This window comes from Chlorocebus sabaeus, chromosome 21 (assembly GCF_047675955.1).
Source record: "Chlorocebus sabaeus isolate Y175 chromosome 21, mChlSab1.0.hap1, whole genome shotgun sequence".
NCBI lineage: Eukaryota > Metazoa > Chordata > Mammalia > Primates > Cercopithecidae > Chlorocebus > Chlorocebus sabaeus.
Genome location: NC_132924.1, coordinates 113,777,121 through 113,804,074, shown reverse-complemented (window position 1 = coordinate 113,804,074; position 26,954 = coordinate 113,777,121). Strand labels below are relative to the sequence as shown.

At 43.8% G+C, this 26,954-nt stretch overlaps 2 protein-coding genes across 8 annotated transcripts in view; one reads left to right on the top strand and one right to left on the bottom strand.

The window, feature by feature from the left end:
• BRAF (B-Raf proto-oncogene, serine/threonine kinase) overlaps positions 1-8,920 on the top strand; it is a 200,563-nt gene extending 191,643 nt beyond the window's left edge. For 6 of the 7 annotated variants that reach the window (XM_073009411.1, XM_073009408.1, XM_007983167.3 and 3 more), the window contains one exon: positions 1,389-8,920. In XM_073009411.1, coding sequence (XP_072865512.1) covers positions 1,389-1,411 — 23 coding nt within the window. In that variant the 3' untranslated portion in view covers positions 1,412-8,920. The remainder of the gene's footprint in view (positions 1-1,388) is intronic. The other variant, XM_037991177.2, reaches the window with a different exon arrangement.
• Positions 8,921-14,800: 5,880 nt separating this feature from the next.
• Positions 14,801-24,228, bottom strand: NDUFB2 (NADH:ubiquinone oxidoreductase subunit B2). Its single transcript, XM_007983169.3, has 4 exons — positions 24,068-24,228; positions 18,033-18,177; positions 16,394-16,496; positions 14,801-14,878 (listed from the first exon to the last, which is right to left on the bottom strand). Exons 1-3 carry the CDS (start codon positions 24,163-24,165, stop codon positions 16,422-16,424), a joined length of 318 nt encoding a protein of 105 aa, XP_007981360.1. The 5' UTR covers positions 24,166-24,228; the 3' UTR covers positions 14,801-14,878; positions 16,394-16,421.
• Between the last annotated feature and the right edge of the window lie 2,726 nt (positions 24,229-26,954).

Sequence of the window (26,954 nt, the reverse complement as noted above, 5' to 3'; positions counted from 1 at the left end):
GCGGATCACGAGGTCGGGAGATCAAGACCATCCTGGCTAACACGGTGAAACCCCGTCTCTACTAAAAATACAAAAAAATTAGCCGGGCGTGGTGGCGGGCACCTGTAGTCCCAGCTGCTGGGGAAGCTGAGGCAGGAGAATGGCGTGAACCCGGGAGGAGGAGCTTGCAGTGAGCCGAGATCGCGCCACTGCACTCCAGCCTGGGAGAGAGAGAGAGACTCCGTCTAAAAAAAAAAAAAAGAAAAGAAAAATAGTGGTATGGCTGACTGAATTTTGATAATTGTCAGTTATTAACTCATCCCCAGAAATTATCTATAGTATGTATAACAGGAACTGGCCTTTAGTTACAAGTAGAAACTGTGGACAAAATGGTCAATGAAAAATAATGGCAGCCGGGTGCAGTAACTCACACCTGTAATCCCAACACTTAGGGAGGCCAAGGCAGGCAGATTACCTGGAGTTTGAGACCCAGTCAGGAGTTTGAGACCCAGCCTGGCCAACATGGTGAAACCCCATCTCTACTAAAAATACAAAAATTAGCCAGGCCTGGTGGCGGGTACCTATAATCCCAGCTACTTGGGAGGCTGAGGCAGGAGAATCACTTGAACCCAGGAGGCAAAGGTTGCAGTGAGCCGAGATCGCACCATTGCACTCCAGCCTGGGCAACAAAAGCAAAACTCCATCTCAAAAAAAAAAAAAGAAGAAGAAGAAAGAAAAGAAAAATAATGGCATGAAGCCCCCAAATTCATTAAGCTATAGGAGCATGATATCACAAGGGTACTTTGTGGTTTAAAGAATCCCTTATGCTGATAATTATGTTTGGTGACATGTGCCTGTATTTAATTTTTTGTTAGTTTGAAGGTGAAATTAAATAGAAAATGGGAGGTCTGGATTTTCTCTCTCTGTCAAACGTTTGATGTGAACAAATCATTTGACCTCTTAATTGTATCTTTCGCAAAATGAGGATAACTACTGCCTCTCTTTTCCTAATAGTGGCATTATAATAATATGATAGGTGAAAATGAGTTGATAATTCAGGGGTGGAAGTATTCTACAAATTAACATTACTACTTTACATTCAGTTTCTGAGAAATTTTGTTCATTGGAACTGTTTTCAGCTTGATCAGAACCATGATACATAAAACCCAACTGGGAAACTCTCTGCAGACTTGCTGTTTAATTGATATAGCTGAACCTGTTCCGCATACTATATATGTTGTGTTCTTCCATGGGTTTCAGCCATTTTAGCTTTTAAATTGGCAGTGCTGTTGCTAGACTTGAAATATATAACTAGTCACTTTTCAATGAAGCTCAAATGAGGCTTTTTCTGTGTCTCTAGGTTATTTGAGATGACTTTTTTAAAATTAGCTCTTGTCCTCCCTCTACAGGAGAATTTGCAGCCTTCAAGTAGCCACCATCATGGCAGCATCTGCTCTTATTTCTTAAGTCTTGTGTTCGTACAATTTGTTAACATCAAAACACAGTTCTGTTCCTCAAATCTTTTTTTAAAGATACAAAATTTCCAATGCATAAGCTGATGTGGAACGGAATGGAATTTCCCATCCAACAAAAGAGGAAAGAATGTTTTAGGAACCAGAATTCTCTGCTGCCAATGTTTCTTCAACAAAAATACCACGAGCATACAAGTCTGCCCAGTCCCGGGAAGAAAGAGGAGAGACCCTGAATTCTGACCTTTTGATGGTCAGGCATGATGGAAAGAAACTGCTGCTACAGCTTGGGAGATTTGCTATGGAAAGTCTGCCAGTCAACTTTGCCCTTCTAACCACCAGATCAATTTGTGGCTGATCATCTGATGGGGCAGTTTCAATCACCAAGCATCGTTCTCTTTCCTGTTCTGGAATTTTGTTGTGGAGTTCTTTCTCCTAGTGACCACCAGTTAATTTCTGAGGGATGGAACAAAAATGCAGCTTGCCCTTTCTGTGTGGTGTGTGTTCAGGCCTTGACAAATTTTATCAAAAGGAAACTATTTTATTTAAATGGAGGCTGAGCAGTGAGGAGTAGATGCGTCTTGGTATGGAGGAAAAGGGCATGCTGCATCTTCTTCCTGACCTCCGGGGTCTCTGGCCTTTTGTTTCCTTGCTCACTGAGGTGTCTGCCTAACCAAGCAGGCTAGGTAGTGCTGGCACACATTGCCTTCTTTCTCATTGGGTCCAGCAATGAAGATAAGTGTTTGGGGATTTTTTTTTTTCCTCCACAATGTAGCAAATTCTCAGGAAATACCGTTTATATCTTCCTCCTGTGCTCTTCCAGTCACCAACTACTTATGCGGCTACTTTGTCCAGGGCACAAAATGCCATGGCAGTATCTAACTGAAACCCCACAAAACTGCTTAATAAACAGTTTTGAATGTGAGAAATTTAGATAATTTAAATATAAGGTACAGGTTTTAATTTCTGAGTTTCTTTTATATTTTTATTAAAAAGAAAATAATTTTCAGATTTAATTGAATTGGAAAAAAAATACTTCCCACCAGAATTATATATCCTGAAAATTGTATTTTTGTTATATAAACAACTTTTAAGAAAGATCATTATCCTTTTCTCTACCTAAATATAAGGAATCTTAGCATAATGACAAATATTTATAATTTTTTCAATTAATGGTACTTGCTGGATCCACACTAACATCTTTGCTAATAATCTCATTGTTTCTTCCAACTGATTCCTAACACTACATCCCACATCTTCTTTCTAGTCTTTTATCTAGAATATGCAACAAAATAAAAATGGTGGCGTCTCCATTCATTCTCCTCCTTCCTTTTTTCCCAAGCCTGGTCTTCAAAAGGTTGGGCAGTTTGGCAGCTGAATTCCCAGACAGAGAATAGAGCAATTTTAGGGATATTAGGACTGAGGGAGGGTGTGGAAAACCTGTCATCGGTTGTTTTTATAGAAAGAGCTGGCATTCGTTAAGAACCTAAATCTTTATCTTTGCACAAAGGGAAAATATAACCTAGTTATAGCTTCCATTGGCCTTTGTTAAAGGGTAATATCAATCACAGTCATAGCAAAGAAAGCGGATGTATTAATGGCAAATTAATGGAAAACTTCCCTTATCAGGAATCTAGACTCAGAATTTAGGAACGTAAATCAAATCAGATAGACCAGCCAAGCTATAGCCAAGGACTTGAAAGAAAATAAACAAGACCCCGAATAAATCAAGGAATTAGAAATTGTTATTTAAAATTTTCAGATTGTAACTCCAGGCCCTGCTCTCTGTATTTCAGCCTACTAAAAGCTCACTACCATTAGATTTTTGCTAACATACATGTATTCAGAAGAAAACCTATTGAAATGTTCATTGTCTTGTAAAAGATTGTCCTAGTAAAATGGAAAAGATCCTTAAGTTATTCATCAGTTTGAAAAGCAAATTGTTTTTAAGTTTTACATCAACAAGGCAGTGTCTTACAAAATTCAGAAATTGCAAAGGTGAAAATAATTCACGCTGATTTGAAGAACATCTTCTGTGCATAATAACTGCCTCTCTTGAAAAGCAGTAGCTATTTTTTTCTTTTTAAATATATCTCTAGATGCTTTTAAATGTGGCTGTGTTCCCTTTACCAAGATTGGCTTCAAGTTTCTGCAAGTAGAGAGACCTGGGCTTGAACAAGAGGATGTGTTTCATGTCCTGCCAAGGAGGCAAAACGTGTGCAGCCTGGATCCAGGACTGCCTCCGCGGGACAGGGGCAGTACCATTAGGGAGGAAGCTTAGCATTTCAGTTTCCTAAACAACATTCAGGGTGATACACTTTTTTTCCCTTGCATTTTAGAATAGGCTGGTATCTCATTTGAACAGGGGAGCAGACTTGATCTCAAATGAAGCTGTGCCCAGGAGCCAGGCTCAGTATATTGAGATTTTTATAGAGACCTTTAAAAATAAAATATTTAAACCTCTCTTTTCTTCCTTTTTCTACAAAATAGGTTTTGTCTCTAGTTTACAAATGACATGAAAATAGGTTTTATTTGTGTTTTATCTGCTTTATTTTTTGATGCCTAGACAACAGATAGACTTACTGAGCTCCTAAAAATGAGGAAGAAGTCCTTATTTGTGAAAAGCACTTTATGAGTAATTGTATAGACAGTATGTGGCTGCATCACTGATCATCTTCTAAGGGTGTAACAGTCTGGTCTGTAAAGTGGCTACAGTGCCTTCTGTAGTGTGTTTTATTTTTGGTAGGGAGAGGTAAAGCCTTCTGAAAAATTTGAGAGCAACTATAGAGGACTGTTTGTAACTGTGTAGTATTCCTGATGGACTTTTTTCATCGTTAGAGTCTAGGACCTAGACTTTTGCCACTGAAATAATATTGACCAAAAAAAGTAGTTTATAAAAGGGATTTGTGAATAGAAAATTCAATGTGATCGTTTGTTGTTAATGTGCACCTTAAAAGAAGATTGTGTCTAGCTGTCACATTCTGGTTCCTGAATATCCCACCCCTGACTGTATTTGAGATCTAGTAGGGCATACTGGGGCATTCTAGAAGATAAAATCCCATACAAATGATATGTGCTATATTTATGTTGGTGTTGGAGAAGAAAGAGCAGTATATAAAGAAATAATTCAAGACTGCAGCACTGTCAACCTGAAACTTTGTAAATATTTCGTAGCTTCTGGTTTGGTGCAGTGACAGCACTTTCATCACAGGATGTTACCTTGTATTCGTCAGGTAGAGTGCGAGCTGCTGCACACCCTCCTCAGATCTCACCTGTCCCCACTGTACATCCACCTGCCAGCCGCTTGCAAACCTCATCTCTAGCTTTAGTTTGAAACCACATTGCAGGGTTCAGGTGACCTCTTCAAAAACTACCTCCTCAGAATGAGGTAATGAATAGTTATTTATTTTAAAATATGAAAAGTCAGGAGCTGTAGAACATGACGATGATTTAAGATTTTAACTTTTTTGTGTACTTTATTTGAGCAGTCTCATTTTGTCCTAAAGGGCATTATACATTTAAGCAGTAATACTGTAAAAAAAATGTGTTGCTCAGAATATCTGAATGTTGTTGAAAGTGGTGCCAGAACCAGTTTAGGGGTACGTTTCAGAATCTTAACCTTGAGTCAGTTGCATGAAATTAAATAGCTGTGGTATCACTTCACTAACAGTGATGTAATTTTAATTTTCAGTAGGCTTGGCAAGACAGTACGTCCTCATAATGAGCTTGCTGCAGCTTTGTCACATGCACAGGCATCCATAGAGACTGCCCAGCTGAGAGGGTAGAATGTTACTCTTTTTGCAAGATTCTCTTCTTTGTCCAAGTTGGCATTGTTAGTGCTAGAATACCAGCACCTTGAGACTAGCAGATTCCAGCCATTAGGCTGTACACACCATAGCCAGAGATGGCAGGTTTACTGTGAGTATGAAGAGCAAATAGCTTACAGGTCATGTGTTGAAATGGTGTAAGTGAGGCTCTAGAAAAACACCTTGACAATTTGCCAAATGATCTTACTGTGCCTTCATGATGCAATAAAAAAGCTAAAATTTTAGCAGAAATCAGTGATTTGTGAAGAGAGCAGCCACTCTGGTTTAACTCAGCTGTGTTAATAATTTTTAGAGTGCAATTTAGACTGCATAGGTAAATGCACTAAAGAGTTTATAGCCAAAATCACATTTAACAATGAGAAAACACACAGGTAAATTTTCAGTGAACAAAATTATTTTTTTAAAGCACATAATCCCTAGTATAGTCAGATGTATTTATCACATAGAGCAACTAGGTTGAAAATATAGTTCAGTGACATTTCTAGAGAAACTTTTTCTACTCCCATAGGCTCTTCAAAGCATGGAACTTTTATACAACAGAAATGTTGACAGAAATTTCAAGAAATTGCTGTAGTTTAGGGTTGAAGTACTGTATGATGGGCAGCAATCATGTATTAACTTAGAAGGGGAAATTGAAATACAGGACCGAATTTGGTTTTATCAGTTTCCAGAGTACTGCTGCCAACCTAGACACTGATTTTTCAGAGTTTGAAATGTAAATTTCTTCCCAGGACTTGCTTGCACATGAAGCTGGACTGCCTTAGTCATCCTGTCCCAAAGTGCTGTCAGGGCCAGGGTGGAAGTCTCGAGGCGTCCTTTATGACCTGGCCGTTGGATGTAAAAGAAAACATACTCCATGGTGTGGTTCTTGTATCTTGTTTCATTCCTCACCATTGAAAGAGGAAGTCCATGTATTGTCTCCAGTGCATCCCTGAAATGTTGTACTGGGATGGATTACTGATGCCCATTGGTAGATGAACCCCAGAGGAGGGTTTGTAGCATGTCTGCCCCAGGCAATGATTTGTGGCTTGGCCAGAGGAGAGCGAAGTCACCAGTGTATCTGTGGTCCATGTTGCTAGCTCTAGTAAAATTAAAAATATTGGTAAGATGTTTGTTTTATTAGTACACTAGACAGTAAGCTCTGTTTTGTTGTTTTCAAATAACCTATTTTCACTTTTGTTTAGGCAAAGACATTTAAATTGAAATTCAATTCTAATTTTTGTTAATTGTGGAAAGGGTAATTAACAGTTCCTATCAGGTATTTTTAAGGTAGAAAAGGACAGAAACCCAACACCTAAAATCTTAAATTAAGGTAACAGTGCTTTTAAAAAAAAAAAAAAAGGCATGGGGCAATTAGTCCCCAACTCAATGAGTGATTAAAGTACTTTTATTTAACATCCACAACTTCAACTGTTAGGTTTTATGAATTACTAAATCAGCTTTATTAAAATGTTGACGTTTATGTAGCTGTTTTGAATAATTAGTGACTTGACCAGTTGTGTATGAGGACACAGCCAATGTAAGCCAGTGTATCCATTTTTTAGAGGTGCATTTTTTAAAAATTCTGTAGATGGAAGTGCTCTGAAAACAACTAAAATATGTTTATTCATGTTAGTATCAAAAAATGTTTTGTACAAACCGTCTGCTTCTCCCGGCCGGCCAAGTTCGTTCTCCAGCATCATGACCGCTGGTTCTCACGTACAGCACAGATGCGGGAGAGTTGGCAGAAAATTTATGAAGAGATGCCACAAAGGAAGGGTCTGTTTACAGGGGTGGGATTGGGGGTTTTGATGAAGTTGCTTAGTCCTGGTTTTGTTTTGAAAATTACTGCGTTGCATTTTTGTGTTAAGTTTTTGAACCCACGTGTGTTTTGGTGGAGTATGAGTTGGAAGTAAACAACAAAGCTCACAGAGTAGGCACAGATGTAGAGAACAGAGACCAAAATGGAGTGAGGTGGCAGTAAATCTAGGATAGGGAAAAATTAATGTGAGGGTGGGAAATAAACTGTAATTACCTGAAATCAAATGTAAGAGTGCAATAAGTATGCTTTTTATTCTAAGCTGTGAACGGTTAAGAATCATTCCTTCCTAATACATTTGTGTATGTTCCATAGCTGATTAAAACCAGCTATATCAACATATAATGCCTTTTTATTCATGTTAATGACCAACATAAGTGGCTAGCCTTTATGTCTTATTTATCTTCATGTTATGTTAGTTTACATACAGGGGTGTGTGTGTCTGTGCTGTCCCCTTCTTCCACCTTCGTTTTAAAGTACATCCATGGGTCCTCCATGTTTCCTTTGGCCATGCCACATAGTATAGACTCAGTTTGGCCTTCATGGTATCGCCTGATTTTTGAGGACTGTATCACAGTGATACATATTTGTGGTAATCTCATTTGTTGGTTGTACATCTGATCCTTTCCTCAACACAGCAATTGCTGCTTTTCCTAAGATAGGATCATACAGCTGATCAGGGGAATTGAATTTGATCATTCATCAACATGTGTCTCTCTGAATTTTATTCAGTAGTTGTGATTGCTCTTTGGTTTAGACCAAGAAAAAGGAAATCCCCCCCCTTTTCATGTATTCCTTGGTTTGAGGACATGTCTCCTGTAAGGGAGAGGAAAGGGAGATGCTTCCTGTTTGAACTGCAGTGAATTCACAGTTCCTGTTTCACCACTCCAAACCTTATGGCAACTCACACACACATTCCTCTTTTCTGTTGCTGCCGAAGGTTCGGGTTTAGTACACTTCAGTTCCACTCAAGCATTGAAAAGGTTCTCATGGAGTCTGGGGCGTGCCCAGTGAAAAAATGGGGACTTTTTAATTGTCCACAGACCTCTCTATACCTGCTTTGCAAAAATTACAATGGAGTAACTATTTTTAAAGCTTATTTTTCAATTCATAAAAAAAAAGACATTTATTTTCAGTCAAATGGATGATGTCTCCCTCTTTTTCCCTATTCTCAATGTTCGCTGGAATCTTAGTATTTTTTAATTCTCCCCATACCCACTTACTGATCCTTTGGTTCTCTTTCCTGCTCAGGTCCCTTCATTTGTACTTCGGAGTTTTTCTCATGTAAATTTGTATAACAGAAAATATTGTTCAGTTTGGATAGAAAGCATGGAGAATAAACAAAGATAGCTGAAATTCAGATTGAAGAAATTTATTTCTGTGTAAAGTTATTTAAAAACTCTGTATTATATAAAAGGCAAAAAAAGTTCTATGTACTTGATGTGAATATGCGAATCCTGCTATAATAAAGATTGACTGCATGGAGAAGTCTTCATCAAGACTATTTTTCTAACACGATTACATTCAGTAACAAAAGTAGTCAGCAGTTTTAACAGTTTTTCTAGACAATGGAGAGACGGAGAAATGTACGTTTTGTTTCATACATAATGTTGGTTACTGTTTAGTGGGTAGAAGTTAAAGTAAGTTGTCAAGATTCATGCATGAGACTTTATAGATGCTATACAACTTGTAGTGGCAACAGTCTTGTCAGGTGTTGGTGATGACCCTTAAGTATTTCAGATGTTGTAACCTGATGTATCTTTAGTTCAAATGACTGCTCTCCTCCATGTGATTCAGTTGGAGTATGTGCTGTACTTTAGTAATGTTTAAAGTTTATCTGCAGAAACTCACCTTAGAATTGTATTTTTTCAAACTTTTGACACAGCTTACATTTTCCATAGCAACACAGCACATGCACGCTAACATTTACTTGAAACTATGCACTCACGTTTTCTACTTCATTTTTTTTATGCTGGTTACCTCAGTGAGTTGATTTTGTGCATTTGATTTCATGACCCTCCCCCAAATAAAATTCACTGAAGTCTGAAAAACACCTAGAGTATCTTCAGACAAAATATATCAAATTACTGGGCAAAGTTTCCAGAAAAGAAGTAAACAGTTTTAAAACTCACCTGTGGCCAGACACGGTGGCTCACGCCTGTAATCCCAGCAATTTGGGAGGCCGAGAGGGGTGGATCACCTGAGGTCAGCAGTCAAGACTAGCCTGACCAACATGGTGAAACACTGTCTCTAGTAAAAAAAAAAAAAATACAAAAAACTAGCGGGGTGAGGTGGCGGGCGCCTGTAGTCCCAGCTACTCGGGAGGCTGAGGCAGGAGAATGGCGTAAACCCAGGAGGCGGAGCTTGCAGTGAGCTGAGATCTGGCCACTGCACTCCAGCCTGGGCGACAGAGCGAGACTCCGTCTCAAAAAAAAAAAAAAAAAAAAAGAATATAAAAATTAGACCAGGCACGGTGGCTCATGCCTGTAATCCCAGCACTTTGGGAGGCTGAGGCGGGTGGATCACCTGAGGTCAGGAGTTCCAGACCAGCCTGACCAACATGGAGAAACCCCGTCTCTACTAAAAATACAGAATTATCTGGGCATGGTGGCGCACGCCTGTAATTCCAGCTACTCAGGAGGCTGAGGCAGGAGAATCACTTGAACCCGGGAGGCGGAGGTTGTGGTGAGCCAACCGAAATCATGCCATTGCACTCCAGCCTGGGCAACAAGAGCAAAACTCCATCTAAAAAAAAAAAGAAGAAGAAGCCGGGCATGGTGGCCAGCACCTGTAATCCCAGCTACTCGGGAGGCTGAGGCAGGAGAATCGCTTGAACCTGGGAGGTGGAGGTTGCAGTGAGCCGAGATCGCGCCATTGCACTCCAGCCTGGGCAACAGAGCAAGACTCCATCTCAAAAAAAAAAAAGAAAAAAAACTTCACCTGCAATCCTTATGTCTGAGAATAATATGAAGGAACAGAAAAGCCTCAAGTGGGTTTGTGCCTGAGAAATCTGGTTTCACTCCTCCTCCCAAACAATAAAATGCTATCAAGACTTAAAAGGTTAAGGCAGGAGGATTGCTTGAGCCCGGGAGTTTGAGGCAAGCCAGGGCAATATAACAAGATGCCCACGCTAAAAACAAAAATAAATGTCAAGACTTAATTTCCTATGAACTGCAGTTTTCTCATCTGAAAACTAATTCTATAATATAAACATCGTAGAAATTCATTTTCTAAACCTTCGTGCATGATTACAACAGAGTAGTTGTGGCTTTAAGAACATATTATACCATATATATGAGGTTTTCCTTAAAATTTAGCCCAGAACTGTGGACACTTTGGTTATTAAAAAGTTTTATTTTAAAGAACTCTACCACACTAGCTCTTCTGAAATTTTGTTTTATCAGGGGCTGTGATGATCGGACCTACTGTCTTTTAAAAGAGTTTTATAGTTCTCTTAGACTCAAAATGTTAGGGCAAAAAGTGTTCTTAAAGAACACTGAGTTGGGTTCAGTGGCTCACGCCTACAATCCCAGCACTTTGGGGCTAAAGTGGGAGGATCACTTGAGGCCAGGAGTTCCAGACCAGCCTGGCCAAAAAAAATTTTAATTAGCTGGGCATGGTGGCACGCACCTGTGATCCCAGCTGAGGTGGGAGAAGACTGAGCCTGGGAGGTCAAGGCTGCAGTGAGCTGTGATAGCACCACTGCACTCCAGCCTGGGCGGCAGAGCAACATCCTGTCTCAGAGGGGAAAAAAAAAAACTGGTCCAACTCCTCTCATATCAGTTGCTGAATATGCAGCACTGAATGATAAGACTCTGCTAGGCTTATGTAGCCAGGACCCGAGATCTGTAGCATACATTTTATGTAGGTATATATTACATAGATATAATTTTGTATATTATATCTCGTTATAAGCCATCTCGTTATGATGGCTGTAACAAGATTTGGATAGAAATGAGTGTTGACTCCATGACAGTGAGTTCGTAGCCAGAAATGGATGTTGTGTTAGGCATGCTCCACTTGTCCCTACTGTCGTCATCACCAATCTGGGAAGACACTGCTAGTGTAAACCAAAGGCACCTGCTGAGGCAGGTCCACACACCACCTTAGGGAGCTCCCATTTCCCTGACACTGCACGGTGGTGTCCTGCCATTGCTCCTGGTGAAATGGTTGCAGCAGGTGACAAGGTCAACCTCTTCTATAAAATAGTTCTAGGGGCAATTGGAACCAAGATGACTTCTGTATCTTCCTGTAACATGCATATAACAGCTGTTCCTTCTGTAACACCTCTCGTCTCAGGCGTTATCAGACAGCTAATTGTGGTCCTTTACATTAAAGCTTCCCTAGGAAACTAACAAAGTTACAAAGGTGAGTGCTAAATTTAACACTGACCTCCGTTGCCATTTTAGGCCATACCCTAAAACTAACTTTGAATGTACTCGTAGCTGCCCATCAGGAAGAGAGGAACAGATACCGTAAATGTGTTTGTTTTGCTTCGGCAAATTTTTGACAGAGGGGAGGGGTGGCACTGCCTCTGTTGGAGTATGTTTACAATCTGGCCTATCTGGAAGTTTTTCTATAAAAATCAAACTGGGATTCCAGGGTCACTACACTTAGCTTAGGTCCAATGGTCTAGAAATAACAACTGACTCCATGTAGAGGGTATTTCATTCAGGCCAGGCCTAGTTCTAAGAGCTTTACTTAACTCATTTAACCTTTTTAATCCATTCTACAAATTAGGACATTAAGGTACAGATCAAAGTTAATTTGCCCAAACTCATAGCAAGCAAATGGTAGAACTCCTAGTCAGATGCAGCAAGTCGGACTCCAACAGCCTGAGTTCTGGAAGCATTACGCCAGCTTTTCAAATGTCAGATTGAGACAACGTAGTAGGCTGTAAAATCAGTTAGGAGGTCTCAACTGGCCATTCTTTTAGTATGTAGAATAAAATGAAAATAGTGTGCATAACAGGTAAATACTGTTTTGTGAACTTTTGGTTTAATATGTGTGTACACAAGCCTATTTATACGCTAGGTAACATGAAATTAATTCTTAAACTGTGATCAAAAAGGCTGACCCCATGCTGTGTTGACTCAGATCATCTGACTCTGCCTAGAACAAGATGGCAGGATCTGAATCTCAGGTATGAGCCTGGCAAAGCACCTAACCCATCTATAGCTCAACGTCTTCACCTATAAAGTGGAAATAATAACATGAGGATTTGATAAACTTAAGTGCTAACAACAGTGCCTCACCCATAGTAAGTTTTCACTATTATTTCCTGTAACTGTATATTGCCATCAATCAAATGTTGTACTTAAAATCCTCCTGGGACTCCTCCCACGTATTTTCCCACATGCTATACAGCGGGTGGAAGTCCGTTCCTTTGAGAAGGCTTGGAACAATTCCCTGCATGGCCCACATGTGGAAAAGAAGATTCCAAGATGGCCTCCTTATTCTTTAAACAAAAGAATGCTCTTTTTAGAGTTATCTTTTTAAGTCAAGCAACTGATTTCTAAGGAATGGGGCTAATGAGATTATCCTACTTGAGTTCACTGTTGTAGATTATATTCTTTCCAAAAAAACTTTACTGATATTGGGGAGTGAGCACGTCATGAAGGGTGGGGTGGGGATGAGTGGAGGACAAGAAAAAATGAAACCTAAAAAGTACAAAGAGATCGGATAGTTTTCAAAGTAAAGACCTTAAACATGGCTTCATCAGCTCTGGCAGCTCACACACAGGTGAGTAAACACAAAACCGGGGAAGTGTCCCCAGCACCCCTTGCAACAGGGACACTGAAGCTGTCAGCAGGGGAGGGTGCAACTGTTCCACTTGCTTCAGCTTTTCCTGCCACGGTGCCTGCTCTGTGACATCCAAAGAGAACCAAAGTGGGACTGGAAACCCAGCTACTAGGAAAGCGTATCATACCACACCCCAGCTGAAAAAGCCTGCCAGAGGCTGCTTGCTGCATTCAACCCAAAATCTAAACCTGTGACCCCGATCTGCTCACGAGATCTCGTCCCATCCTCTCCTCACCAGCTGGAGGTGCCCTGGACTTTGTTCCTTAAACACAGGAGTGACTGTGGTCCCATGCGAGACCGTGATTCCTGCCGTTCCTTACTCCCAGAACACTCTTCGCCCTCGTACAACTGATGACTCCTACTTGTTCCATTTTCAGCTCAAATGCCTTCCCTGACCAGTCAGAAGTTCAAGTTGCCTTCTTCACCCATCTCTAGCACCTCACCCAGTGCCATTTCCTCCACAGCATTTAGTAAATCTCACTTGGTTAGTGACTATCCATCTACTCTTTCTAAAATCTGAAGTTCTCTGAGAACAGAACCTTTTCTTCTTTAGTGCCAGATTCTCAATGCCTGGATAGTCAAAAACCTAAACTGTAAAAAAGGGAGTCCATGCACGGTGGCTCACACCTGTAATCTCAGCACTTTGGGAAGCCAAGGCAGGAAGATCACTTGAGGCCTCGAGTTCAAGCAACACAGACTCTCTGTCAACACACACACACATTAGCCACGTGTGGTGGCACACACTTGTAGTCCCAGCTACTGGGGAAGCTGAGGCAGATCACTTGGGCCCAGAGGTCTGAGGCTGCAGTGAGCTAGGATCGCACCACTCCACTCCAGCTGGGGCGACCGAGACAGACCCTGTCTCTACAAAATAGATATATAGATACAGATTTAGACCTGTGGGTAGAGGAGAATTCTGTCCAGTCTCAGAGAGTCGGAAAGTGCTTTGCAACAAATTTTAGAAAAAGTAAAAACTCCTGCTTCACCCTTGTCTTCCGTTCTTCTGGCCCTAAAAACTCCTAGTTAGAAGTATGCCTTAAGAATTGCACAACGGCCCCTCAACACAACTGCCCAGTCCACAGGAGCTACTTCATAAATCGACTGCATTGACCTCTAACCTCTGTCCGCTCAGAGCAAGAATCCACTGCAACGGACAAAGGACAAGAGTTTTCACAGGAACTGCTGACACACAGCGAAGACACCAGCTGAGGCGGCAGCGGCACAGCGTTGCAGCTAAGGGTGAGCTCTGGAGTCCTCACCTGGCTGCCTACCAGCATGTGATACTAAGCAAGTAACTTCATCTCTGAGCCTCGCAGTCTTTATTGAGAAGTGGAGCTAATGCCTATCTATGTCAATGGGGTGCCCAAGAGGATCAGCTGAAAGGCACTAAACCACTTAGCGCAGGAGTTGGAAAAAATAATAATCCATAACGGGTAGTTGCCATTATCAGAAAAATCCAGGCCAGGCGAGGTGGCTCACACTTGTAATCCCAGCACTTTGGGAGGCCGAGGCAGGTCAATCACCGGAGGTCAGGAGTTTGACACCAGCCTGACCAGTATGGTGAAACCCCATCTCTACTAAAAATACAAAAATTAGGCCGGGCGCGGTGGCTCACGCCTATAGTCTCAGCACTTTGGGAGGCCGAGGCGGGCAGATCACTTGAGCTCAGGAGTTCAAGACCAGCCTGGCTAACTCGGTGAAACCCCATCTCTACTAAAAATACCAAAAAATTAGCCGGCCGTGGTGGCGGGCACCTGTAGTCCCAGCTACTCAGGAGGCTGAGGCAGGAGAACGGAGTGAACCCAGGAGGTGGAGGCTGCAGTGAGCCGAGATCGCACCACTGAACTCCAGCGTGACAGAGTGAGACTGTCCCCCGCCCCACTCCCACCACCCCACCTCCCCAAAAAGAAAGATCCATAACTCCATTCTCATTCTTGACCAAGCCACTTTAATTTGTAACTTTGAATATGAAGTCGATAATCCTCGAAATTCTCACCTGGCTCCTGCAGGAAAACGATAGAAAGCTTTAAGTACTTTTATATTCACTAATTCAAATCCATAATTCATTTATTCAGTTATCCAAGTCTTTACTGAGCACTGACCATGCGACAGCCTTGTAGAGGAGAGAAGCAAAATCACCCTTCCTCGCTCGAGGGTTTACAGTTCAGTTATTAAAACAAACTTGCTGGCCAGGCACAGTGGCTCAGGCCTGTAATCCCAAATCACTGGGAGGCTGAGGCAGGTGGATCACTTGAGTCCAGGAGTTTGAGATCAGCCTGGACAACATGGCGAAACCTCATCTCTACAAAATATGCACAAATTAGCCAAGAGTGGTAGTCCCAGCTACTGAGAAGGCTGAGGCGGGAGAATCACTTGAGCTCAGGAGGTTGAGGTCACTGAGCCATGATCACGCCGCTGCACTCTAGCCTGGAGGACAGAATGAGACCCCATCTCACCATAAAATAAAATAATAAAATAAATTAAATTTAAAAAATAAATATAATTAAAATAAAAGCATGTTAAATAAGAACATCTTAACCCCTAGGGGCTTATGGGGAAAGGGAAGTTTCTTAGTACCTCCCTTTTTAAAGAAAAACTCTTGACTTCCTGACCTGGAAAAAGAAAAAGTCATAACCCTTTACTGTTTAAAGAGTTAAATTTTCATATAGTTCTATATAGTAATATTCCCATATGCTGGATCTATTTAAATGTTGAGAGCAGGACACTGTAGTTTTGCAGCTACATACTGTAGGCTCCATCTGTCTTGTTCACCACTGTAGGCCTGTGCTTGGCACAGAATTGGTCTTAATATATCTTTGATCAGTGAATAGATAAATGAAACCCTAAAATTATAACCTAACTTAGGAAAAAAAAAATTTTTTTATTATACAATGGGCCAGGTGTGGTGGCACACGCCTGTAATCCCAGCACTTCGGGAGGCTGAGGCAAGAGAATCATCTGAGCCCAGGAGTTCGAGACCAGCCTGGGCAACATAGTGACACCCGGGTCTCTACGAAATAAAAAATGTAAATAAAATACAACATACAATGAAAAGAAGAAGAGACCAAAGCAAATGTGAAAACTTAAGACAGAAATCAGATACGTGGCCAGGAGCAGTGGCTCACACCTGTAATCCCAGCACTTTGGGAGTCTGAGGCGGGCAGATCACTTGAGGTCAGGAGTTCGAGACCAGCCTGGCCAACGTGGCAAAACCCCGTCTCTACTAAAAATACAAAAATTAGCTGGGTGTGGTGTCGTGTGCCTGTAATCCCAGCTAATCACTTGAACGTGGAAGGCAGAGGTTGCAGTGAGCCAAGATCATGCCACTGCACTACAGCCTGGGCGACAGAGCAACTCTGTCTCCAAAAAAAAAAAAAAAAGCAGATACAGGACCTGGTTATTTCAGCTTCATGCTGTTAGAATATGCAGTTTTTTCAAGTCCATCATAGGCATAAAGTAAAAACTAATGTTTATGAAAAAAGGTAAATATGACATAAAGAAATTTGGAGCACACCCACTTGTACAGAGTGAGTCTAGTCTACATCTTCAGTCTTCATCATCAGGAGGGATACCTAGTTCTTCATCTGTCCACTGGGAAGGATCAGGATACGGAAAGTGACCCTGGTGACAACCATTTAAAAGAAAGAAAAGTCAAGAATTTACATTCCATGCAACTAATTAAATTGTTAAATAAATCTTGGAAAGAAAAAAAAACCAATATGGCTCAGCCGCTGACCACAGGAACAAATTCCACTTCAATTATTCGATGGCCCACCTGTTCTTTAGTTTGTTCATTATATGAGCTCTGACCTGAATTTTAAAAGCCTCCCCATTTGGAGGTACCAGCCTAAGCCAATGGTACGTGTTTGTGATGGAGGGAGGATGGGGGAAGTGGACGCAACAGGTTTCAAAGGTTCCTGACATCCTGGCAGTCCTGGCAAAATATGTTTCCACTTCTCCTAACATGACTGCTGTGAAATGGAGAAGCCTCAGGAGGAGCCTCAGGTGGGCTTTCTCATCTTCAATCCTGATCTAAGGGCTTATCTGGCTGCATCATCATCATCTCAGACCTAACAGCTATATACACTGTACCCACTCTGGACAACTGACCGACAGTGAGGCAGGGGCACCTCAAATATTAAATGTGCTGCTGCCAGTTCACAGACACGCAGGCAGCTCCTTACTGAAGGACAACAGCACAGAGAAGTTCTAAGAGAAATGGGATATGAAGCCACCTGATGCTTCTAAAACTTACATACTGCTTAAGATTTTTTTCCTATCCTGGAAACAAACCCAAATTTACTAAAATTCAAAGTATTCTGGATCAACAAGCACAGATTTCAATGTCTTAAAGGTGTAATTTCCTAAAGAACAATCTGCAAATGTGGTAAAATCTCAGTTGAGGCTAACGATATGTTAGAAAATCACTAACACTAACTTCCCTTCTCAAGACAAATTCACTCATATCCATCCCACCCAAACCTGGCTGCCCTGCGCCTCTGGACAGACTAGAAGACACTCGTCATTTAACGGAATTTAAGTGTGAAATCTAACCTACCAATGAACCGCTAGTTCAGAAGCTAAAAGAATTCATTTCTGGCTGGGCGCGGTGGCTCACCCCTGTGATCCCAACACTTTGGGAGGCCGAGGCAGGTGGATCACTTGAGGTCAGGAGTTTGAGACCAGCCTGGCCAACATGGTGAAACCCTGTCTCTACTAATAACAAAAAAAAATTAGCTGGCGTGGTGGTATACACCTGTAGTCCCAGCTACTCAAGGGACTGAGGTACCAGAGTCACTTGAACCCGGGAGGCAGAGGTTGCAGTGAGCCGAGATTGTGCCACTGCACTCCAGCCTGGTGACAGAGTGAAACTGTCTCAAAAAAAAAGTTAGCTTCTAGTCTCCCTAGGATGGCAACCTAACAGAAACCTTAAGAAATCGACCACCTAAATATATATCCTCGTGTAAAAAAAGGTGAGAAGATAACATGTTTCATTAAGTAACGGGATTCTCACATATACATATGGACAACGTGGTGGCAAAGGGCTATGTCCAGACAGAAGAATGGTCTACAACAGAAAAATAAACCAGTTAAGCTATTAATACATCCTCCCTCCCCCTACCCAAAAAACGACAAGAGCTCTTCTCCTGCACTTACCAGCACGTCTTCTGAGTCATGCCAAAAGCGCCAGAGGATCCAGAACCACATGAATCCACTGTATAACTCGCCCTGGAACACCTGGGATCTGGTCAGCTGGGGGAACTGTCTATACCGGGGCTCGATGTGCACACCCCCACCGGCACTGCAAGACAGAACAACAAGGCTGACAGCGTGCCCGTTCTCAAAGCATTACGTCATCCAGAACTCCTCTGAGTGACATCCTAGAGCCAAAGCTAATGCTTCTCCTCTCCACTGAAATACAGACAGTTAACAATCCCTTGAAATACTCATTTTTTACTACGCTTGCTTCATGTGTAGCAGCAAAAACTGACCAAAACTGACAAGAGGCTCATTTTGGTTTTCAATTAGTGAAGATTCATTATTTTGCACTAGAAATTTGAATGTGTTGATTCTGGGGTGCCAGCCCCAAAGGTTTTAGTTAAGAGACTGTGAACTTGTTAGTAGGTCACTAACTTACTCAGAAAAATAAATTAATTTTGTTTAGCTATCTATCTGAGAGGCAAATTATGTCCTCTGCCTATTACAATCTTTATTAAAAGGCAACCATATGGGAAAGAGGACTCGCAAATCCTATTAAATATGCTAATGGCTCTGAACAAAGAACTTTAAACAGGAAGTTTGATGACGTGTTTCTTTTTACTTCATTTAGACTTCTGACAAGTTGTGGCACAGAGTCCATAAGAGTTATAGTCAATGTATTCAGTTGGAGTATAAATACTACACGTTGCATCTAATTTAAATTATTTGCACCTACTGGGGCTATTCCTAAAACCTATTCAGCAGCCATACATAACGCTAATACACAAAAGTGGATAAAAAATTTTTAAAGAATTCCTATATAAAATATGTTTACCAATTTCATCTAGGTAGGAATCAGCTTATCGACCATATTCTCTTTTGTGCAGCACAGAAATTAGTACCTGTACAAAAAGTGCATTAAAATGTCTTGTCTTCGTAATGCACAGATTCATGAAAAGTACCATGGCAGTGGTTCTTGATACACGATAGCTAGGACTGTTTGTTTTGTTTGTTTGTTTGAGAGAGTCTCACTCTGTCGCCCAGGCTGGAGTGCAGTGGAACAATCTTGGCTCACTGCAACCTCCACCTCCCCGGTTCAAGCAATCCTCCCGCCTCAGCCTCCCATGTAGCTGGGACTACAGGTGTACGCCACCATGCCCAGCTAATTTTAGTATTTTTTAGTAGAGACGGGGTTTTACCATGTTGGCCAGACTGGTCTCGAACTCCTGACCTCAGGTGATCCACCCAGCTTGGCCTCCTGAAGTGCTGGGATTACAAGCGTGAGCCACACTCCCGGCTGTTTTGTTTTTTTAAAGATAGGCTCTGTCGCCCAGGCTAGAGTGCAGTGGCGTGACCTCAGCTCAAGCGATCCTTCTGCTGACTGAGCACCTCCTGGGCTCAAGCAGTCCTCCTGCCTCAGCCTGCCTCCCAAGTAGCTGGGACTACATACCAGTGTACACCCCAGACCTGGCTAATTTTTATGTTTTTTTTAGAGACAGGGTTTCCCTATGTTGCCAGGCTAGTAGACTGTTTTTATCCTCTCCCACTCTAAAAGATAACTGGCAGTTATCGAGTGTTTACCATGTGCCAGATACCACACTAAGCATTTTATAAGTTTTAACTCAGTTTTCATAACCTTACGATAGGGCCTGTAATTATTAATGATTTACCAATGAGGTGCTATGTGATGGCAACGCCCAAGCTCTTGCCCACGAACACACACCATTAACAATTTTCTCCTTTTATTAATCAAAGACATAACTTTTAACTAGAATTCCAGCCAGCATAAAACCAACATTACCACACTGAAATGATAAATTCCATTTTTTTTTCTAAATAGTCATCCAAAATTTAACACTTTTATTTGGAAGCCTCTATTTAGAGTATTGATAACTAGTTATGAATAAGGTGATGTTTTTTTGCAGATGTGTATATATATGTACTTTTTAAGTATCATGTTTAAAAAGGTCCTACCAAATATCACCACTTTACAACTTGAATGACATAGCATACTGTTTCCATAATGTCCTCATATATCAATATTATTTCTTCAGGATCTACCTGTGTATATAGATATTACATTATGTAAATAAACCATGCAGGATCATTCAATGTAGTGTAACATGAGCCTTTTTTTTTTTTTTTTGAGACAGAGTCACGCTCTGCCTCCCAATTCAACCAATTATCCTGCGTCAGCCTCCCAAGTAGCGGGGATTACAGGCATGTGCCACCATGCCCAGCTAATTTTTGTATTTTTAATAGAGACAGGGATTCCTTATGTTGGCCAGGCTGATCTCGAACTCCTGACCTCAGGCCAACAAGATCCTTATTCTTTGATAGCTTTTTGATACAATCTAGGTATAAGTGCCCAGCAGTAAAACTGATTAAAGCAAGATTTGAAGGCCGGGCCCAGTGGCTCACGCCTGAAATCCCAGCACTTTGGGACGCCAAGGCAGGTGGATCACCTGAGGTCGGGAGTTCAAGACCAGCCTGACCAACATGGAGAAACCCTGTCTCTACTAAAAACACAAAATTAGCTGGGCGTGGTGGTACACGCCTGTAATCCCAGCTACTCGGGAGGCTGAAGCAGGAGAATCACCTGAACCTGGGAGGCGGAGATTGCAGTGAGCCGAGATCGTGCCATTGCACTCCAGCCTGGGTAACAAGAGCGAAACTCTGTCTCAAAAAAAAAAAAAAAAAAAAAAAAAGACTTGAGTAATGCCGATGCCAGCATTATAGTTCACACCCATCTCAGAAGCTCCCCACACTTCGTTATTGCTAGAGTGACATGTTGTTTTAATTATAACCTGAAGTAGGGACTGCAAGGTGGAAACCTTTTGGAACAAAGATTTGAAAGACTGCAATTATACCACAGGAACAATGACAACAGTTGCCATGATTAAGGAATGTAAAGACTCAACACCTACTTCACGATGTTATGTTCCAAACCAGGTTGTGAACTGCACTGTGGCAAACTAGATACCCTGAACAACCCTCCAAATTAAACAACTACGCTTCTAGATGAGATTTTTAAGATTTTTACAAACATCACTGACCAGGCACAAAAGGAAGGAATCCACCAAGGGCAAAATCCAAGTAAAAACAAGGCCTGAAAGCTAAGCAATCACTGACGCTGCCTTCACCGGGAGCCCTTGAACCTCCCCCAGCATAGCTACATGAGGTGTGGGGACAAGAGACGCAGCCTGGAGCCCACCAAAGGTGAGAGGGCTAATGATGAGATCGCTGAATAAAGCCGCGGCCCCATATGGTAAAAGGGTGAAGAAGAAATAAACCTTCCATGGACAAGGGAACACGAATTTGTTCTCAGAAGCCAGTCCTCAGGTAGATTTGCACCCAAATTCACACTACCTGCGTTGGGCCTGTGTAGACCAAAAACCCCAAGCCAAGAATTTAATGTGAGCTTGAATTGGGACGGCGCCCTCAAGAGACTAAGAGAAGCAAGATCTCAAAGAAGTTCCAGGGAAAACAAGTTCAAGATCAAAAACCATAAGGGAGTAGGACACTATGTGCAAGTCCTGTAAGAAGGAAAGAGAACAGAGAAGAAACAACATCCAAGGAAATAATGGCTGTTCCAACTTCGAATGTTTGAGAGTCAAGTTTAAAAACAAAAATGCACCATAACTGTTAGTTACATTTTTATTTCTATTTTTTTGAGATGGGGTCTCACTCTGTCACCCAAACTGGAGAGCAGTGGCGCGATCTCGGCTCACTGCAACCTCCGCCTCCTGGGCTCAAGCAATTCTCCTGCCTCAGCCTCCCCAGTAGCTGGAATTACAGGCGCGCACCATCATGCCCAGCTGATTTTTGTGTTTTTAATAGAGATGGGGTTTCACCGTGTTGGCCAGGCTGGTCTGGAACTCCTGACCTCAGGTGATCTGCCTGCCTCAGCCTCCCCAAAGTGCTGGGATTACAGGTGTGAGCCACGGCGCTTGGCCAAAGTTACATTTTTAAAACATAAATCAGACCACATTACTTTCCTGCTTTAAAACTCCAATGGCTCCCCATAATTCTTAGAAGAAAATCCCGAGTCCTCCAAAGCCCTCTCTAATCTGACCCCACACTTGTCCCTGTGACCTGGTCTCTCCCACTCTTCGCCTGCGCTCCACTCCAGCCTGGCCTCCTGCCAACCCTGCAGGCTCCAGCCTCTCCACCTGATGTCTCCTCTGCCCTCTTATGTCCACAGGGCTCTTCCCTTGAGGTCTCTGCATGGTTGACTTCTCATCCCTCAGGTCCCGCTTCAAATCATACTCCCAGGCATCCCCACGCCATCCCCAAATATAATATCCCTTCTCCTCCCACACCACGCACTCTCCACATTAACCCCCAGCTGTATTCTTCTCTTCGTAATCCTTGACAGCACCTAAAAAACGCCCTTCTTTTCTACTTGTGTCTCTCCTGTCCAAAATGTGCGCTTCATTCTCATGTATTCTGCTATATCCTCAGCACCTACACAGGAGCGGGCATAGAGAAGGCGCTCCATAAACACGTACGCACTTAATTATCACCCCTCTGAAATCAGCGTGTGCTACGAACAAGCCAATACCTCAGGGAGGAGCAGCATCCACCCGCCCATCTCCTCACGCAGGACCAAGGGCCGTCGCTCGTGGCTCTCCATCACTGACTTTGCCCAAGTCTCACAGGGCTTTGCCTTCTGCCTACCCGACACCTGCCCCAGCTCCAGATTCTTAATCCATGTGGGACTTCACGCAAGTCACTCCTTTCATTTCCTGGGCCTCAGTTCCTTAATAACAACAGTTGAAGAATACTTGTATGGTCCTTAGCAGGCACCAGCAATTGTTTTAAACACTTTAGTGAGGCCAGGCGCAGGGGCTCACGCCTGTATTCCCAACACTTTGGGAGGCCGAGGCTGGAGGATCACCTGAGCCCAGGAGTTACAGGCTGCAGTGAGCTGGGATCGCGCCACTGCACTCCAGCCTGCGCAACAGTTAGACTCCATCTCTTAAAACAAACACACACACACACACACAACAAAACACGCTTCAGACAACAGTAACTCATTTAGTTCCTTGCAAATGGACGCTAAATGGGTGACAAAACTGTGGCATTAAGAGAATAAGAAACTCTTCCAAGGTTCCGCTGCTGGAGTGTGGCAGAGGTGGGATTTGAACCCAGCCACTGTGGCGCCAGAATCCCGCTTGGAATCACGACCCCACACTGCCTCTTGGTAAAGTGTAGCTGATGATCTAAGGGATCTGGAATCATCCATTACTCTTTTCCAGCCCGGCTCTTACGGAATCTCTGCACACCACTAACTCGGCTTCGGCAGCTGCTCCCGGCCTCGACCCCCAGCCCTCAGCCCTCCGGTCAGCGTCTCGGGACACCGCGCGGGCGGCTCTGCCCGTCACTCTCCTAAACGCCGCAGCTGCCCCAGCGTGGGCTTCCGGCTTTCTTTCCTCTCACCCGACGGCGCTCTCTCTGGGCGGTCGCCTCCACTCCCTGCAGTCGGAGTGATTTTTCAACATTAAAAAGCCGCCACGTGACGTCTCTGATAAAAGGCTGCCGAACCGACTCTACCCTAAATTCCGCAGCCAGGTACCAGGACCCTGGACCGCGCCCTCCCTAGGCCTCACCGCCGCCGCCCTCCGCTTCGCTCCAGCAGCGTCCACAAACGCCGCGCAGGCTGCTTCCTCCGCCTGGACCGCCCGCGCCGGCGCCCACTCGCTCAGCCGGCTCCGCAATCACGCGTGCGTCTCCCGAGGGCAGGCAGCCCCCACGACCAGGACAGCCCCGCACACGGTGTCCCATCTGCCCAACGAAGTCTCTCCCTGTCTCCCTCCGCCCAGCGGGGTCCTTCTCCCCGAGCCGCGGCGTCAGGGGACGGGCGGACTACATGTCCCAGCATGCCTCGGGACGCGGCCTCTCCAGGCGCCCCAGTCAAGGTGAGAGCGTCCCAGAGACCCGCTCTGTCCGCTACAGGCCGGCGAGGCCCCCATCCCCAGCCAGACACTCACTGACGGACTCCACCATCTCCAGCAGTCCGTGCGCGGCCGCTTCTGAAAAGGCGGCCTCCAAAGCGAGCGAAAGACGCCACCCGAGTCAGGGCGGACATGCTCGCCTGCGTCCGCCCCGCAGTCCCCAGCCGCCTCGCCCCCGCCTACTTCACTTCCCCGGCGCCCCGCCTTCCGTGACGTCACGGAGTCGCCCATCTCCAGGAGTGGGGGAGGCGGCAGCTGCTCCCGACCCAAATTAGCTGTGGATCCTTTAGCTGCAGGAAGCCTCTGTCCTGAGAGCAAAGCCCACGCATAGCTTCTGGTTGCTGAGCTGCCCCGTGCCTCCTGAAACAGCTTGTTTGTTGCCCCTCTGATCCTGTAGGGCTCTCCCCCTGTTCTCCTGCCCCTCCTAAAACTGAGTGGTGTATAATTTTTTTTTTTTTTTTTTTTTTTTTTTTTGAGACGAGGCCTTCCTCTGTCGCCCAGGCTGGAATGTAATGACACCATCTCGGCTCACTGCAACCTCTGCCTCCCAGGCTCAAGCGATTCTCTTGCCTCAGCTTCCCGAGTAGCTGGGATTACAGGAGCGCGCCACTGCGCCAGGCTAATTTTTGTATTTTTAGTAGAGATGGGTTTTCACCATGTTTGCCAGGTTGGTCTCGAACTTCTGAGGTTAGGTGATCTGCCCTCCTCAGCCTCCCAAAGTGCTGGGGTTACAGGCGTCAGCCACCGCTCCCGGCGTGAACGTTGTATAAATTAGAGGAGAGCATCCGCTATTTTCTGGATGAAAGTTGACTTTCCAGTCGACATGGAATAGTGTGGCTCTAATACTTAAGCATACTTATTTGTTTTCCAGATATTCGCTAAGAACTCTAAGGGCAAATATCCCTTTCTGCGTTTTGCAGGCCGAATCGTGGCCCTCTTCTGGTTATCAGATGAACACCCTATTTGAACGAATATATTTCAGAAAGTGAGGGAAGGGATGCCAAGCCCTACCACCGAGCGCTCAGCTTCTAAATGCAAATAAGATTCCCATTCAAATTTTAACTAACTGTGAGGACAGACTCTAGGTGACCTAACATACAGCATCTAAGCCCAAATCAAGAAGCTCCTCTGGAGCTGGAAGAAAACAAAGATGAGGAAAAAAGGTTGTTCACAAAATTTTATGTTGACTTAATTCCCTACTCCGAAAGGTTCACTTGATTTCCCCCTCCCTATAGGTTTTGTTGAGACAGAGTCTCACTCTGTCGCCCAGGCCAGAGTTCAGTAGTGCGATCTGGACTCACTGCAACCTCCGCCTCCCGGGTCCAAGCGAGTCTCCTGCCTCAGCCTCCCGATTAGCTGGGGCTACAGGCACCCGCCACCACACCCGGCTAATTTTTGTATTTTTAGTAGAGACAGGGTTTCACCATGTTGGCCAGGCTGGTCTCAAACTCCTGACTTCAGGTAACCTGCCTGCCTCAACCTCCCAAACTGCTGGATAACAGGCATAAGCCACTGCACTGGCCCATGTGCCCCTTTTCTATTGCTGCTGTAACAGCTCCTAGGAACTGAGGCCCTGGGCCCCACACTCCCCAAGCTCACCTGGCATCAGATCCACCCCAGTGAAGCCTGGAGATGCAGCCGCCTTAGGAGAGACCCTGAGCCAGAGGACCCAGCCTACCTGCACCCAGATTTCTGACCCACAGAAACTGGGAGACAATAAATGCTATTGTTTTAAGCCACTATATTTTGGGATGGTTCGTACACAGCAATAGATAATACAGGCCACAAATAGCTTGATTGGATCCACTGGCTTTAAGGCTGTGTTGGCATAGGCTCGGGGAGGAGACTGCTGTCTTTTTGTCCCTCTCCCGCCTCCACACTGTACCTGAATGGGCACTGGCACAAGGGGCTGTGTGACCAGCTGGTGTGCTCTCCCAGCCATCTGGAGCTATCCCAACCCCTCTCTGCCTGCCTTGAACGCCCCCTCAAGAACTGGGAAGGAAAAAATAACATCACCTCCACAGAAAAAACTGCACCAAAGGAATCTCTGTCTACCTAAACCATACTACCCCCTGAAACACAGGAATGAGGAATTTTATCCTGGAGAAGGAAAGAATGGAAGAAACTAGTCCTGTGGTCAGGGCAGGACTTTTGGGGAGCACAAGGGCTTGACTCCATTCGTTGCCTAGTGGTCTCTAAGATGAGCAATATAATCTATGAAGGTGCAGGGATAAAATGTGATTTTACCTTAAAAAAAAAAAAAAGAGAGAGAGAGAGATATTAAGCTTTACAAATATCCCCTCTCCAGGCTGACCCCCAGGCCCCTCCTAGTCTGCCAGCCGGTCACATCAGCTCAGCTCTGAGAAGAAAGCCTGTGGTTGGGCCTGGCGGAGAGGGGCAGGCAGTGGTCACTGCAGGTATGCCCCGGGCACTGCCATGGAGAAGAGGACATACTGGTTATACTAACTCCGTTCCTATTCACCAAAACTAATGCCTGCAAGTGGACAGGCACAGACACTGTGGCAGAGAAACTGTAGTTCCAGACTAGCGTGTGAACCCGGGGCCATGTTAAGGAAGTAACCAAGCTGTTCTGCTCATGTGCCCAGTATGTCAGCCACTTTCATCAGTTTTGTTTTACCTCATAATAAAAGTTAGCAAGGAGTTGGCAAAATCTATTAAAAATTACCAACAAGATAATTTGAAGTACAATGAAATCTGCCCTAAGTGTATATTTATGCTGGCAGGTAGCACCTGCAGGAAATTTATACATAAATTGTGTGTGTGTGTGTGTGTGTGTGTGCGTGCACACACACACTAAGGAGCAATAGGACTTGATGGCATTTTCTAACCTAGATATCAAAGTCTGGGAACTACCAGCAGGACCCACCTGACCAGGGAGTACAGCGGGTCAAGAAAAGAGAAA

Coding starts and splice junctions, on each gene's coding strand:
- NDUFB2 (XM_007983169.3), bottom strand. CDS start 24,165: ATGTCCGCCCTGACTCGGGTGGCGTCTTTCGCTCGCTTTGGAGGCCGC. Junction 18,178..24,067: donor GGAGATGGTGGAGTCCGTCA/GTGAGTGTCTGG, acceptor TCTGTCTTGCAG/TGCCGGTGGGGGTGTGCACA. Junction 16,497..18,032: donor ATGACTCAGAAGACGTGCTG/GTAAGTGCAGGA, acceptor GGTTGTCACCAG/GGTCACTTTCCGTATCCTGA.